Source organism: Trachinotus anak, unplaced genomic scaffold (assembly GCF_046630095.1).
Source record: "Trachinotus anak isolate AG129_WGS33_773 ecotype Australia unplaced genomic scaffold, CSIRO_AGI_Tana_v1 ptg000002l, whole genome shotgun sequence".
Taxonomy (NCBI): domain Eukaryota; kingdom Metazoa; phylum Chordata; class Actinopteri; order Carangiformes; family Carangidae; genus Trachinotus; species Trachinotus anak.
The window spans coordinates 2,918,431-2,932,500 of NW_027273853.1; the positions used below are offsets into that span (position 1 = coordinate 2,918,431).

A 14,070-nucleotide genomic window follows, 5' to 3' on the forward strand; every position below is an offset into this window, starting at 1 on the left:
GGAAACAGGAAACTTCTACCACACACACTGAAAAGACAAACGAGACAACTTGTGTCCAGCTGTTCAACTTTTGAAATCAAAAATATTTGCATGTTCATAGATTTGTGGCTTTTCAATGAGGGGAAACGTGCAGATGAGTGCAGGTTTATGTAAAAACCACATCAGAAAGAAACAATTATTCAAGAGCATTTTATGTGTTAAAACATGTCAGGAGGGATCTTTAACATACCTGCAGTGCTGTGTGGACGTACTGAAGGTTATTGGTCTGATCAGTCAGTGGAACTGGATCTGATAAACCTGGAAGATCCTCACTGATCCTCAACATTTCTCTTTTGTCAGTTTAGGAAGAAATGGATCAGCTCTCTGCTTCTAATGCCTTTTGAAAAGTGTATTAATGCAAGAAACAGTGGCCCCCAACCTGTGGGCTGGGGCCCACTGGTGTCCACCCATTTCTTCCTAAACTGACTTAGATGAAAGACTGGTCAACACCAAGAGGAAAAAAAGGTATTGCAAGTAGGCTGACATACATGTACATATGTTCTATAAAAGAGAAATGAGACAACTTGTGTCCAGCTGTTCAACTTTAGAAATAAAAAATAGTTGCATGTTCATAGATTTTATATACAGTGATCTCTCCTTAGTCAAACTAAAAAGAAAACTGAGCTTCCTCTGCTTTCAGTTAAGTCCTGAATGTTCGGTCGTTTATCATTAAAAATTAAAAGTGCTCTGAGAACATATTCATTGTCCTCTGTATTGTTACGGGGTTCGATGTGGGCCGCCAGCATTTTTCAGATTTTCAAGTGGGCCATGAGTTGGAAAAGTTTGGGAACCACTGCAGCAGAGATTTGGGCCTGTTTTGAGACTGCCTGGTCAGGGATCTGATTGGTCAACATATATCAAAAATTGTTTTTTGAAAATCTCTAGCAAGCTGTGGCACCCTGGGTAAAACCCCCCCCAGATATTTCAAATAAAAAAATTTTAAAAAATCAGTCATCTGTTTATAATTTATTTGAAACATGACTCAGTCTAAACTGAAAATGTTGATGTGATTTCTCACACTGACATTGTAATTGTGATGTACACAGTTTTGTTATTTCTATGGAGATGATATCAGATCCAGGGACGTTTCCAGCCTGCAGTGGGTACATTAATGCTGCTAAATGTTGCACACAATTACCGTTTTAATATCTCAGCTGTGCGGCTGCAGCGTTAATGGAGGGATGAGGGGTTCATATCCCTCTTAAAAACTCCCATTGTCCACATCACAGGCTCATATGTCCAGTGCCCCAGCTGAGAGCCTCTTGCATTAATATACATTTTAAAATGTGTCCTCTGCAGCATGGATGGAAAGAATCCGCCCTCAGATCCTGCTCGCCATGGCCTGTACACGTCTCTCGCATGTTAGTTTAGTTTTATTTGCTAATGAATCACCGTCTGCTGACAGAGAAACAGAGAAAAGAAGGACTTCTGAGTTTATCCACTGAAAGCTCCAAACCCCTAATGTAAGCAGGAGCCAGCTGTGTGCACTTGTAAAGTTGTTATAATCCTCCTTTGACCTATAAACAGGAAAATACATAATATAAAGCATCAAGCTCACATCTACAAATAATACACTGTCCATGCTGTCCTTGTAAGGCAGTACAGTCCCGAGCGCCTGTCTGCAGCTTCTCAAAGGACAATTAAAGCTCCACATCTCATTTTATTATGATTGGAATCAAGAGCAAAATTAAGCAAAAATCATCAGGAATTTATTTGGATTTGACATCTTGACCGTTCAGGCCTCAAATAACTGATTTAAGGCTGCAAAGAAGAATAAAACATCATCATCATTCATGAAAAGGGGCAAATTCATACTTTTGAGAAACATGATGGGGGGAGTGTTTGGCATTTTTGCTTGTTGAATTAATTAAATGAATATCAAAATTAGTTATTAATTGTCTGTTGTCTGACTCATTGTGTCTGCTCCTGTACACTTTCATTTAATCCAGACTGAGGCCCTGGCATAAATAAATATGTATGTATGTATGTATGTATGTTTTCTTATCACCGTGGAGAAGGGTTTTATTGTCGTCAGATATTGTATTATTCAGTAAGGTATTCTAGTTATGAAAAATAATAAAGCGAGTTAAACTGAGTCACCATCAGCTTCACACAGCTGGTGTGATCAGTTCCCTTAGTTTGTTATTCTCTCGAACTCCCTTTATGAAGCCAGTCTGGAGGACATTTCTCTATTAAACAAGTGAAATGATGTGAAGCTGAATTTATACTGAAGAGTAAAAGCAGCAGTAAAAGAAAGCAACAAGAACAGATCTAATAATACAATATAAAACTGTTCTGGCTTGTGGCCCCTTTAAATCAATCACGAGGATACACTCAAGCCATGGTTCTCAAAGTTTTCACCATAATTACATCCGTAAGTAACATAATGACAGAATGTGCGAGTATTCCGGTCATGGGATTCAAACTGTAATAAAACATCTAAAAGCAAAAATCTTCTCAGATGGGGGTCTTTAGTCTAATTTGTGTCAGAATAGGGTCCTTGATGAGAAAAGTTTGAGAAACACTGCACAGAAACGTTCTGCCAAAAGCTCCTCCACCGTGCAGCCACCAGCTCTGCAGGTAACTGGTTTTGCTCTTGATTTGATTTGTTTTCTGTCACTGTGGTTATGTTTGATTTGAAACCTGTCCAGAGACTGCAGCTGAAAATGATCTTTAATCTACCTCACTTACATCAGATGGTAACAAGAAGGATCAGGGTTCAGGGTTCTGGTGACTCCAGTCTGACAGATAATCAGTGTGAGCCCTGTGGCTGGTGGTCAGTCCCGGCTGAATCTCACCTCTGGGATTACCTGCAGCCTATTTGAGATCAGTAAGAAGAAGACATATATATAATTGTAATGTTAATGAAATAAATGACCTTATTTTTTGTATATATTTGCTGCAGATGGGAACAAAGGAGATGGTTACATTCTGCTGAACTATTTGACAATTTTTTAAAAATCTCAGTCCATTAGATTGGTTGTTTTTTCAGCCACATTCATAAGCAGCTGGAGAACTCTGATCCTCTGAGGTCACATCCTCACAACTGCTTCCTGCTCAGGTGGGGATTTTACAACCAACAATCACTGATTAATTACACATGCTAGTTTTATTTAACACGGTCTAATTCTTATAAATGAAAATTTGATTGTTTTAGGGGAAAATTTTCAATTCAAGACTAAGATCAGGTAAATTTAATGACTGAATTTTTGAATAAATTAAATATGAAAAAATATCAGAAATGTGAAATTTTACTTGGTGGTGAATAATCAAAACAAGGATTATACACCAAGTAAAACAAGGATATTAAACAAGGATATGAATGCTTTGATAGTGATTCATATAATAGTTGTATCATTATTATTACTATCACTATTTCCTGTCAGTCATCCATCATTTACTGTGTCCTCAGATATTTGTGAATAAAGGTTTTGTGGGTTTTGCTATAGAATCAGTTCCTGCGCGCACACACACACACACACACACACACGGACAAACAAACAAAAAACAGTCCCTCCGCGTCCTCCGTGCTGGGCTGGAGGACAGACGAGGCCCTGACATGAGTTAAAACTGTTTAAGTTATTTTCCCTTTTATACACTTTGTTTTCATTTGAGCGAAGCCACAGCGACTCCCAGAAAGGACTCGGCGATGTTTGCTTGTTCTTTCTGTGTGAGCAACTCTCAGCGTCAGGGGTGGACGTGATATTTCAAACAGCACATCAGTGCGTTTATGTATTGGGTGCCCGGAAATTTTTCCAAATAAACACAGCTTGATTCAACCTGGGTGGGCAGACTTATCAAGCGACTAATTCTATAAACAGATGAGGGAATAACCCGGCACCTCATTGGTTGTTGGGCCGGGGAGGGGGCGCCGGGGGGGGGGGCGCGAGGTAGTTTCAGCGCAATGAAATTTTAATTAATGTGGGTGGGCTGAGAACACCACAGACTGTTTATGATGGACAATTTATTCCCCGGTGCAAAGTCAACATAACACAGCAAACGTACAGCAATTATTAACATTTTTCTGGGGCCCTCATGAGGCTGGAGAGTCAGTCAGTGGAGGAGTGGAGCTCCGGGAGCAGGCTCAGCTTTCCCCGGGACACAATCCTGCTTCCTCGGCGTCATGACTCTCTACCACGGCCGTCTGCCGACGCTCGGAGTAGCATCCTCGGCTCTGAGCCTGTCCGCCCCCCCGCTGATCTACTTGTACGGCCGAGAGAGCGGAGGGGTCGTGCCCGCCGCCCTGAGCTTCGTGCCGGCCCGCCAGGAGCCTCCGCAGAAGCCGCCCTACAGCTACATCGCGCTCATTGCCATGGCCATCAAGAGCGCACCGGAGCAGCGCGCAACGCTCAGCGGCATCTACCAGTTCATCATGGACCGGTTCCCGTTCTATCACGACAACAAGCAGGGCTGGCAGAACTCCATCCGCCACAACCTGTCCCTGAATGACTGCTTCATCAAGGTGCCCAGAGAGAAGGGCCTGCCCGGCAAAGGCAGCTACTGGACGCTGGACACCAAGTGTCTGGATATGTTTGAGAACGGCAACTACCGTCGGAGGAAGAGGAAGGCGAAGAGCCAGCTGGAGGCTCTGGACTCCAAAGCCGCTGGACACAAGCGCACCAAGGGCGCGGGGCCATCCAGGGACCCCCAAGCCTCTGTGAAACACCAAACTGATACTATAGCAGAGCGACCAGCCAGGGAGGGTGAGGAGAGGGTGGAAGCACAACCAGACACAAAACCTGTTCTTGTCGAGTTTAACCACAGTGAACAGCCGCAGAATCCCCCCATACAAAAACTGAAAGTGTTCCCCAACCAAGACACCCTTTCATCCACCGGGAGGAGGCTTGACGCTCCGCAGCCTGAGCCGTGTCCCGCTCCGAGACACGCTCCGCTGTGGATGGACGGTGCGCAGCTCCTCGGCGCGTCTCTCAGCTGGGAGCCGGAGGAGAAAAGGTCAGCGTTCAGCGGGAGAGAAAGAGAGAGAGGTCCGCTCTGCGCCGTCAGCTGCACGGCAAACACAAACCTGGCTGCCCTCTCGCAGGACAGGCCGAAGGGAAGTGTTCCGAGCAGGGATAAATCCAAAGGTTTTAGCATCGAGAGCATCTTATCGAGAAGTGAAGAGGAAACGCGCGGCAGCATCCTCGGTTTGTCAGCGGAGACATGCGCAGAGCGCCAGAGTCCAGGCTTCAGCTCGCCGGTGGTCCTCGGCTCTCGGCCGCATCAGCTGTACCCGATGGGATTCCCCCTGTGCTCCTACCTGTCCCTCACCTGCCCTGACAAAGTACTGCATTTCAAATGAATCTAGACTTCCATGCATTTTACGCACAGATGTCTAAAAGTGTAATTAGCTTCCCATGACGAGTTACTATGAGACAGCTCGCTGTTCCTCTGTTTCCAGGATCTCTGCTCATACATAAGTTTTATTGTATTAATTCGTGGAGGAATCTTGAATGTAGCCTGATGACTGGGCCCGTGCAGCCTGTATTAAACTCTGGAGACATTGTAAAATATGAGAATGAAGTTTGTTATCTGTGCTGTTTTACATTCCTCTCTGCTCATGTGCAAAATAAAGTTTAGTTTGGTAATAAAATGACAACATGGTTTATTTAAAATTTGATAGTAAAGAAATACTGTTGGAAAACTGGAGGCTGCTGCTGTTTGAATGAATCAGAGAGAGAGAGAGAGAGAGAGAGAGAGAGAGAGAGAGAGAGAGAGGCAGTAACACCTGTTTGTGTATTTGCTTTTCAGATCTTCTGTAATATAAATGTTATGGTCACTGAGGGTTAACACGCCAGCTCAGTTTCTTTCTTTTTTTTTTTTTTTGCTGAGTGCATCCTTGTTCATAAAAAAACTTGCTCATCCAAAGTGATGAGCTACAGATATCAGAGATAATCCAGGGTGTTTCCATGGCAGCAGCTGTGTCAAACTTTAGATTGATAATAATGAATCATCGTTAGGGAAACAATGATAAGGATTAAAGACAGTCAGCTAACATTCAGTGAACATGACGCACAAAATGACTCCACTGGACAAAACATATGGACCAAATCTCCCTGACTGAAGAGTCTGCTCTGTGAAGAACAGCTCTCTGGAGTCAGTCTCTTCTGAGGAGCTCACATGAGAGTTTTCAGTGGCTTCTTCTGGTAAATACTCAGCTTCAACAACTTAGTCATAAACAGGAAATGAATTCTTGAGCAGTTCACTAATTTTCTTTTTTTTTAAATAGTTTTGTGAAACTATTCAGAGCTGATATTCATTATTCAGTGTTTTCTCTAAAATATGTTTGTGTTGGAAAAGCCTCTGACAATCAGAGACCTCACTCTATTGAAACGTTTATAGTAATTGAAGGTAAAGACAATGATAATACTGATAAAATTGATATATACCACACATTTTGGTGTTAATATATAAAGTATGAGATTCTAGTCCATAAATAATCAGTTGAATGTTAATCACTTCATCAATAAACATGTGATCAATCTCACATCCATGATGAGGTGACTATAAAATACATCAAATCATTCCGGCTCCGGATCAGGCTGAGCTGCTTTGAAATAAGGCCACAGAAACTCTGAACTTGAAGTCCTTGTATGAGCTTATGAACGTTCAACCACATCTTATGGACTTCTTCAGCAGAGGGAGTTTACACAGTTGTCACGCATAGTAATTCACGACTGAGCAAACTCTGCCCACTGAGGAAGGCTGTGAGATACAGTTCTCTGAAAAAAGATACTGAGAGTTTCCCAGACTGAGCTGAAGATGTCCCTCTGTCTGGTTCCCCACAATTAAGTAAAAGTATCAATATATTAAAAAAAAAAAACTCCATTAGTAAAGGTCCTGCATGAAAAATCCTACTAGATTAAAAGTACTGAAATATTAACAGAAAAATGTAGTGAAAGTAGGAAAGTAAAAGTTTTGGTCTCTGATTGTTATATTATTATATATATGACATCATTAGCTGATCAATACTGAAGTGCAAGGGCGCAGGTGCAGCTAGTTGAAGTACTTTATATACAGTTTTATATACAGGGACACCAGATACATGTGAGTCAGATGATTGATGGGAAAGAAAAATAAAACAAGTTCTGATACAAAAGTCTGTTTTCAGTTTTTTAATCTTAGATTTTTTTATGGTGAGATATTGGAGACGTTTGAGCATTCATTAAAATGAAACCATGTGAGAAGTCTAGGGGTAAAAATCCTTATTTGGTGGAGCTGTTAACAACTTATAGACTTCTGAGAGGTAACACTGACTACACACTGTTCTGTAAGACACATCAGAAGCCAAAAAGGTTGGAACCACTTTAACAATGTTATATAGCTTGTTAAAATATCCACTGTCTAAAATCTTCATCTTCATCAGATCCCATATTGTATAAAGGTAGATGTCCATGTGTTTGTGATTATAAAGCAGGTCTAGGTTCTATATTAATACTGTGAAAGTATTAGTTAGTATCAGTCCACAGAGAAATGCACACAGCCTGTATTCAGAAACTGAGCCTTAAAACCAGCCGTCAGGACTTCTGGAACTTTGTGATGTCACAACAAAGCAGTCACTGCTCTCAGCCACGCCCCAAGCCCCGCCCACCTGAACCCACCATCCAACCTTGCAGGATTTGGTTTCTCTACGTGTTTACCTGAAATCTTCTATATTTATGTTGGATCACTCAGAAAACAGTCAGCCAATCAGAAGAGAGGCTCAGAGTCTCTCTTCTGATTGGCTGACTGACCTGTTGTTACTGGATCACTCAGAAAACAGTCACCACAAATATATCTTCTGATGGAGATCAACACTTCAGACAAAACACTGGAACAGTGTAAAATATGGGACCTTTGGAAGTAGTAAAAGTTAGTAAAAGCTGTCAAATACATGTAGTGGAGTAGAAAGTACAAATGTTTCCTCCAAGAATAAAGCATAAGTGGTCATACTCAAGTAAAGTACAAGTATCTCAAAATTGTACTGAAGTACTGTTCTTGAGTAAATGTACTTAGTTACGTTCCATCACTGGTTCTGGAACATGTGTCATAAAACACCCTGAAAAGCTGATGAGTGAGAGAGTCACTATAGATCCCCCTTTAGATCTGATGGCACTGAAAGTCCTTAATGAGCTGAGCTGCAACACCACGGACACCTGCATGAAATCAGAGAGCGCTGCTGACAGCATCATTACAAACAGAGAGTGGCCATGTCTAAATATAGGCCTATAGCTTAGACACATGCCCGTCTGAAAAAGCTGTGTGAGGCCGGCGCTGTGCAAATCAGGAATGTTTGTTGAAATAAATAAACCTCCCCACATTTGAGGAGAGGAACTCACAATCACAAGCATTTCCTGTGTATAGGATTCTTTTGGTCAGACGTGTAAATAAAACATGATGAAAACCTCGGAGGGGAAAGAACGGTGGAGAGGGTGAGAGACGAGTGGAAAGAAAAGAAGTGAGAAGTATCAGTTTAACTCAGCGCTTGGCACTTTTGTCGAACTAACACATGACCTGTTGTGAGTGGCCCCACCGGCTCCTCACCCTCCACAGTCTTTGAAAAGCCAAGTGAGTTAATAAGTGTTAGTTATCTGACGGTCACTGTGAGTGTTTGAACAGTAAAAGATCCTCATGAGAAAGCGGCGCAGACTAAAGGGAAATCCTCAGTGTTTTATTCGTTATGTGAGAAAACAAACTGAGTTGATGGGCTGTGGTGGGAGCATCAGAGCCCGAGTTGAACGCTCCATTTCTCTGCTCACACAGTCAGGCTGCTAATTCTGGATTATGTGGAGTTTATTTATCAGACAAAAACACATCCAGGTCTTCTGTTTAGTTCATCACAAGCTTGCAACGCAAGTGGCATTTTCAGCTGCGATCTATCACATTTCAAAAAGTCTCTTTAACTCATCACACACCTTTATAGAAAAAGATGTGCTTTCAATTTTACTTTTTTAAAACCTTCTCTTGCTTTTGAATTGATTTTAACAGTCCCTCGGTTTTAAATACCAGAATTGTAGTTAAAAGTAGATAAAGCGGGTGATGTGGCTGTGATTTTATTTATAGTTTTTAAAATTTTAGCAGATGGTTCAGAGTTTCTCTCTGATTTGATGAAGTTAAATATCTGTGTAGAGATCACAACTCCTTCTGCCTCCACTTCACCCTTCAAGCTTTCTGTTTTCATTTGTCACACAGAGGACATGGCCTGCAAGACCCTTGTGAGTGTGGACACTGACTGCAGATTGCACATGACAGCTGTCTGCTCACATGATTTTCAGTCCTCAGATCTGCTATGGCTCAGACACACAGGACTCGAACACACCACACAGAGACAGTGAAGTAAAAAGTCACAGGTAACAGGTCACCTTTATTGAAAGGTAATATAGACAAGAGCAGGTAAGATGTTAGGTGAGGGGTGCAGTCAGCAGCCAGGCAAACATGGAGCAGGAAAAGGGTACAGAAAAACCCCCACTACAGGTGAAAACAGGTGAAAAGGCTGAAAACAGCCGGAACACAGTCTGACAGAGTGAAAGTAGAAGTGGAGCAGTTGGATAGAAGACCTGCTGTCTTCTATCATAGTGTTTGCTGTCGCTCTTTCTCCATTTTCTTTGTCAAACAGGAGAATACAATCATTGACCCTGAGAGCAGGAGAGACTTCCCTCTGAGTTGACTCTTACTGCCAGGTGCAAAACAAGAGAGGTGATGTCATCGTGATGTCATCATACGTGAAGAGGTGGTGAGGCTGTGGTGACCCCGTGCAGGAAACTGCACCGGTGGTGGTGGGAGGAGGAGAAGCTGGAGGTGGATCTGGATGTGAAGACTGGAGGTGGATGGGGTGGAGGAGGGTCGGAACAATACGCACTGAAATGACAGCTGACGGAGGAAAAGGAGAGAAGAGATTTTAAAGTTGTGTGATTGGCTGTTTGTTATCGCAGCAAAACCTGATTGTTACAAGAAGTGGAGTAAGAGAGGATTGAACTTAAATTTAGCTTCATTTGTTACACACACTGTTGTATCTAAGGTGTCTGGCGTGGAAGAATGCTGCAGTAGATGAAGTCTGTGACCTGATGTGAGTCACAGGTTCGATGTGGAGCAGCAAACAGACGGCATCAAACACTGTGTTTATTTTGTGATCTGATGGATTGAAAGAGATGGTTGCTTCTCTTTTTGCTGTGTAACTGAGGAGTTTTTCTTTTTAGACATCAACAGTTTCTTCTCCTGGTGTGTTTATTTCTTACAGTGAATTAAAACAATAGAGAAAAATTATATAAGCACATTAAAAAAGCCATCAGTTAGAACCTACAAACTTTTTATAAACGGCGTCTCATCAGAAGATGGTGACAGTTTTTTGTCACACTATTTGTGAGGTGAAGAATGAACCATCACATTCATCCTCTTTTCTCTCTTCAACCATTGTGAACATCACTTTCAAACTACACAGTCACTCTTCTATTGAATCCAAACAAACCAGAAACAGAAAACGCATCACTTCCTGTTTGACAGAGGATCTTTTTCCTGGGAAAAGACCCACCAGAGTGTATGTGTGTGTGTGTGTGTGTGTGTGTGTGTGTGTGTATGTGTGTGTTTAGAAGATCACATGTAAAAGCTTTCAGGTTGAATCACTGTTCTGTTGTAGTAATCAGTCACAGAGACCAGCAACATGGACAAGTATTTATATGAGAATGCTGTAGATTATTACTCTGAACTAAATTTAGTCTCCAGGCAAAAACATCCAGGGGGACTGATGCAGAGCAAAGACACAGTCACCATCTTCGAAAACTGCTGTTAAAGGAACGTCAGTAGATAGTAGATAGTTTTTTTTTTTAAATTTTATTTCCAGAATAATTTGAATAAAAGAAGATATACTTTAGTAATTTTATCACACAGCTTAACTATATTTTCTTCATTAAACTGACAGAAATGATAATAGTTAAAATATAAAAACAGATTAAATAAACTTACAAGAATTGTAAAAATGTAAATGTAAATGTAACTTCATTGTAAACCAAGTTTATTATTTTCCAGGTGGGGGAGTTCAGTCTAAGGTTATAACAGCTCACATGTCAACAGATTTCCTCTCCATCATCACGGTTCTGTCACGAGCTGGACCTGTTTGATTCCTTTCAGACCTCCACTGCTGCTCTACTACCGACAGTGTTGGGAGGTACGATCTTTTTTCTGTTGCCTCCTGCTGTGGTGTCTGATCTCTGCTTCCTTCCACAGGCGTTTATGAACCTGGTATTTAGTCAAAATTGAATTTTCCCCTTTGGTTTGATTTGTTTGGGCTGATCTGAAAACAGTTATCCTACTCGGGTGTGGACCAAAGCAACCACACTGAGACCCACTGAGACGAAGTGGTCTTGGCCTGGTCACAAACCAACTGTTGAGAGGTTTGTTTGTGGAGGGAAAGTAATGTGACCTGTGTCCCTAAGGTCACAGTTATGGTTACAGACTCTCTCCTGCTCCCTACACTTGTATATGAGTCTAATTCATTTGCCAACAAACAGACAAAACGTATCATAAACAAAGTCAATGAATTTTTTATCATTATTTTTATTATTAATATTCTTATTGTTACAGCACTAGACCAAATACCTAATAATAACTGAAGACATTCCCATCAGCCTCAGCTGTACCTTGTGTTTGATTATCAAATGTTAGCAGGCTAACACATTAGCGTCACAGAGGCGCAGTGAGGCTGTCCTGTTTCTAAGGCTTCTTAAAATCTGGCCAAGAAGTGTGTCCTTCTTTAACTAAGTAGTGAAAGCTCCAGTGGGTTGATCCTTCATGGCCCAACTGATCCCAAGATTCAATGAAAGCAAACAACAGCGACTGAGAGCCCGAGGATTACACCTTGAAATGTAAGTATTGGGTTTCAGCTCAGTTCAACAGCTAACAGTACAACTATACACAACAACGGTGCTTTACGACACAAAAGTAAGGGCGGGCACCGCTGGTGATGCAAAGTGAAAATCCTCCATAGACCGACCACCTTCACGGTCTACAACGGCTACGAAGGGCCACACCTTCATAGACTCCATACTCCAAAAGATGTGGCCCTTGAATTGGGACACAGGTATGGACTCACGTGCCGTGTTCACACCAACTTCAGCCCTGCATTAAAAACTGTAACCTCCACATTCATTTGAATGAGGGCAGTCTGCACTGGGGGGTGACAACGCAGCGGACTCTGGCAAAAAACATCATTGTCCAGCAAAACAGTTGAACCAAGCATCATGTCGTCATCTTACAAGACGGTGCAGTAGCCAATGAAACAGTGCACATTTCTGGTAGATTACTTTGTAACCCAAACACATATTTGTACTGTTGAACCTTGCATTTTGTGTTTTTTGTGGAGCATGAGAAGTTCGTCATTAGTGGTTTAACCAACATCCTTGTTTCTGTCACTATTAAGTGGTTTCAAGATGGAGGACAGAGGGTGGACTCCTGCACAGGCTGCGTGTGGAGCAGTGGGGATAAGTGTGGATTAGTTCAGAGCATTTTAAGTTAACTTTGAATGTCTTCATCATGACTCATGTTTAGACAGAGCTGAAGTCTCTCTAGTCACAGAGAGGGAGAGAGAGAGAGAGAAATGTAGCTGTAACTCTGGAAAGTGTCATTGCTCCTGTTTCATGTGCAATCAAGTCCCAGTTCAGCTCTAAATCACACGGTTTAAAGCTCGCGGCTTCAAAAGGCTTCCCAACCCAAGTGTTTATTATATTTTTTCACTCTCTACATAAACCGGCTTCACTTGTCTACACACACACTCAGCGCCGGGGGAGGGCGGGGCCGTGATGAAGATTGATAGGCTCGGTCCAGGCCACATTAACTGCTAATCAAGTTAGGTTTCCTGGCACAGAGCGCTATACATCATTATGCGCCTAAAATGTTCTCCAGGCCAGGACTGATGCTGTTTACAACCTAGACACCAACACATACATACAGAGAGACTACAGTACACATGTGCATATGGACAGTACATCAACCACAACACCTGTCAGATCTCATGAAAGTCACCACAATGGACCTGCAACACATCAGTAATGTTCAGTTTGTGTTGACGCTGTTTTGGAGAAACCTCCTGGTTGTTTCTGCAGTTTGTGCGCTGAATTGTAACTGCGCTGTAATTGCACTATATTGTATATTTTCCACTTGGTGTATGGCATAACAGTGAATACACAGACATGGTCATACAGCCCAGGTTAAATGGTATTGAACACACCTGATCCCGTCAAATATTACTCCAGTGCAAGTGAAAGTTGTTCAGTCAAATTTTTACTTGAGTTAAAATACTGTTGTACTTTAAAGGTCCAATATTTTACATCTTCCCTGTGTTTTACTTGAAGTGTTGATATCCATAAGAAGATATATTTATGGTTTTATGAACCCAAAAACATCACAGTGTAGTTTTACATCTCCTCTCTCAGGCTTCTCTCTGGAGCTCTACTACATTTAGATTTACTCATTTGGAGAAGAGAGGATCTGAGCCAATCTTCTGATTGGCTGACTATTTTCTCAGTTATCAAATAAAAATATAGCAGATTTAAGGCAAAGACTGAAATCTGCCAAATCAAATCCCGCAAGGTTGGATGGTGGAACTAGGTGGGCGGGGCTTGGGGCATGGCTGAGAGCTGTTTGCTGTAACATCACAAAGTTCCAGAGGTCCTGAGGCTTTGATACTTTCACAGTATTGATATAGAACCTAGACCTGCTTTATAATCACAAACACATGGACATCCACCTTTAGACTGAATGTACTTTATGGTCCCATTAAATATTCGGAAAAAACTATTTTTTTATGTCAACACATTGTTTTATTGTTGCACATTTACAGAACCTGGTGACTCTGAAACAACTTACTGAAGAACTGAGGCAGTTTGGTTGTGGTAAATAAAATGACTCTTTCTTTATTTCTAAACTTTCAGACATGGACTTAAGATGTCCTGAAGATACTTAAGTACAGTACTTGAGTAATGTACTTTGTTATTGTCCACCCCTGATATACAACAGAGTCACCAGTCATCTGAGCTCAACTGAAGACTTTGGAGCAAAGTATCA

At 41.7% G+C, this 14,070-nt stretch overlaps 1 protein-coding gene across 1 annotated transcript; it reads left to right on the forward strand.

The window, feature by feature from the left end:
* Positions 1-3,973: 3,973 nt before the first annotated feature.
* Positions 3,974-5,629, forward strand: foxl1 (forkhead box L1). Its single transcript, XM_071490261.1, has one exon. The coding sequence runs from the start codon at positions 4,163-4,165 to the stop codon at positions 5,336-5,338; it is 1,176 nt and encodes a 391-aa protein (XP_071346362.1). The 5' UTR covers positions 3,974-4,162; the 3' UTR covers positions 5,339-5,629.
* The last annotated feature ends 8,441 nt before the right edge of the window (positions 5,630-14,070 follow it).

What these genes read in the sequence shown, in the direction of transcription:
- foxl1 (XM_071490261.1), top strand. Translation starts at nt 4,163, where the DNA reads ATGACTCTCTACCACGGCCGTCTGCCGACGCTCGGAGTAGCATCCTCG.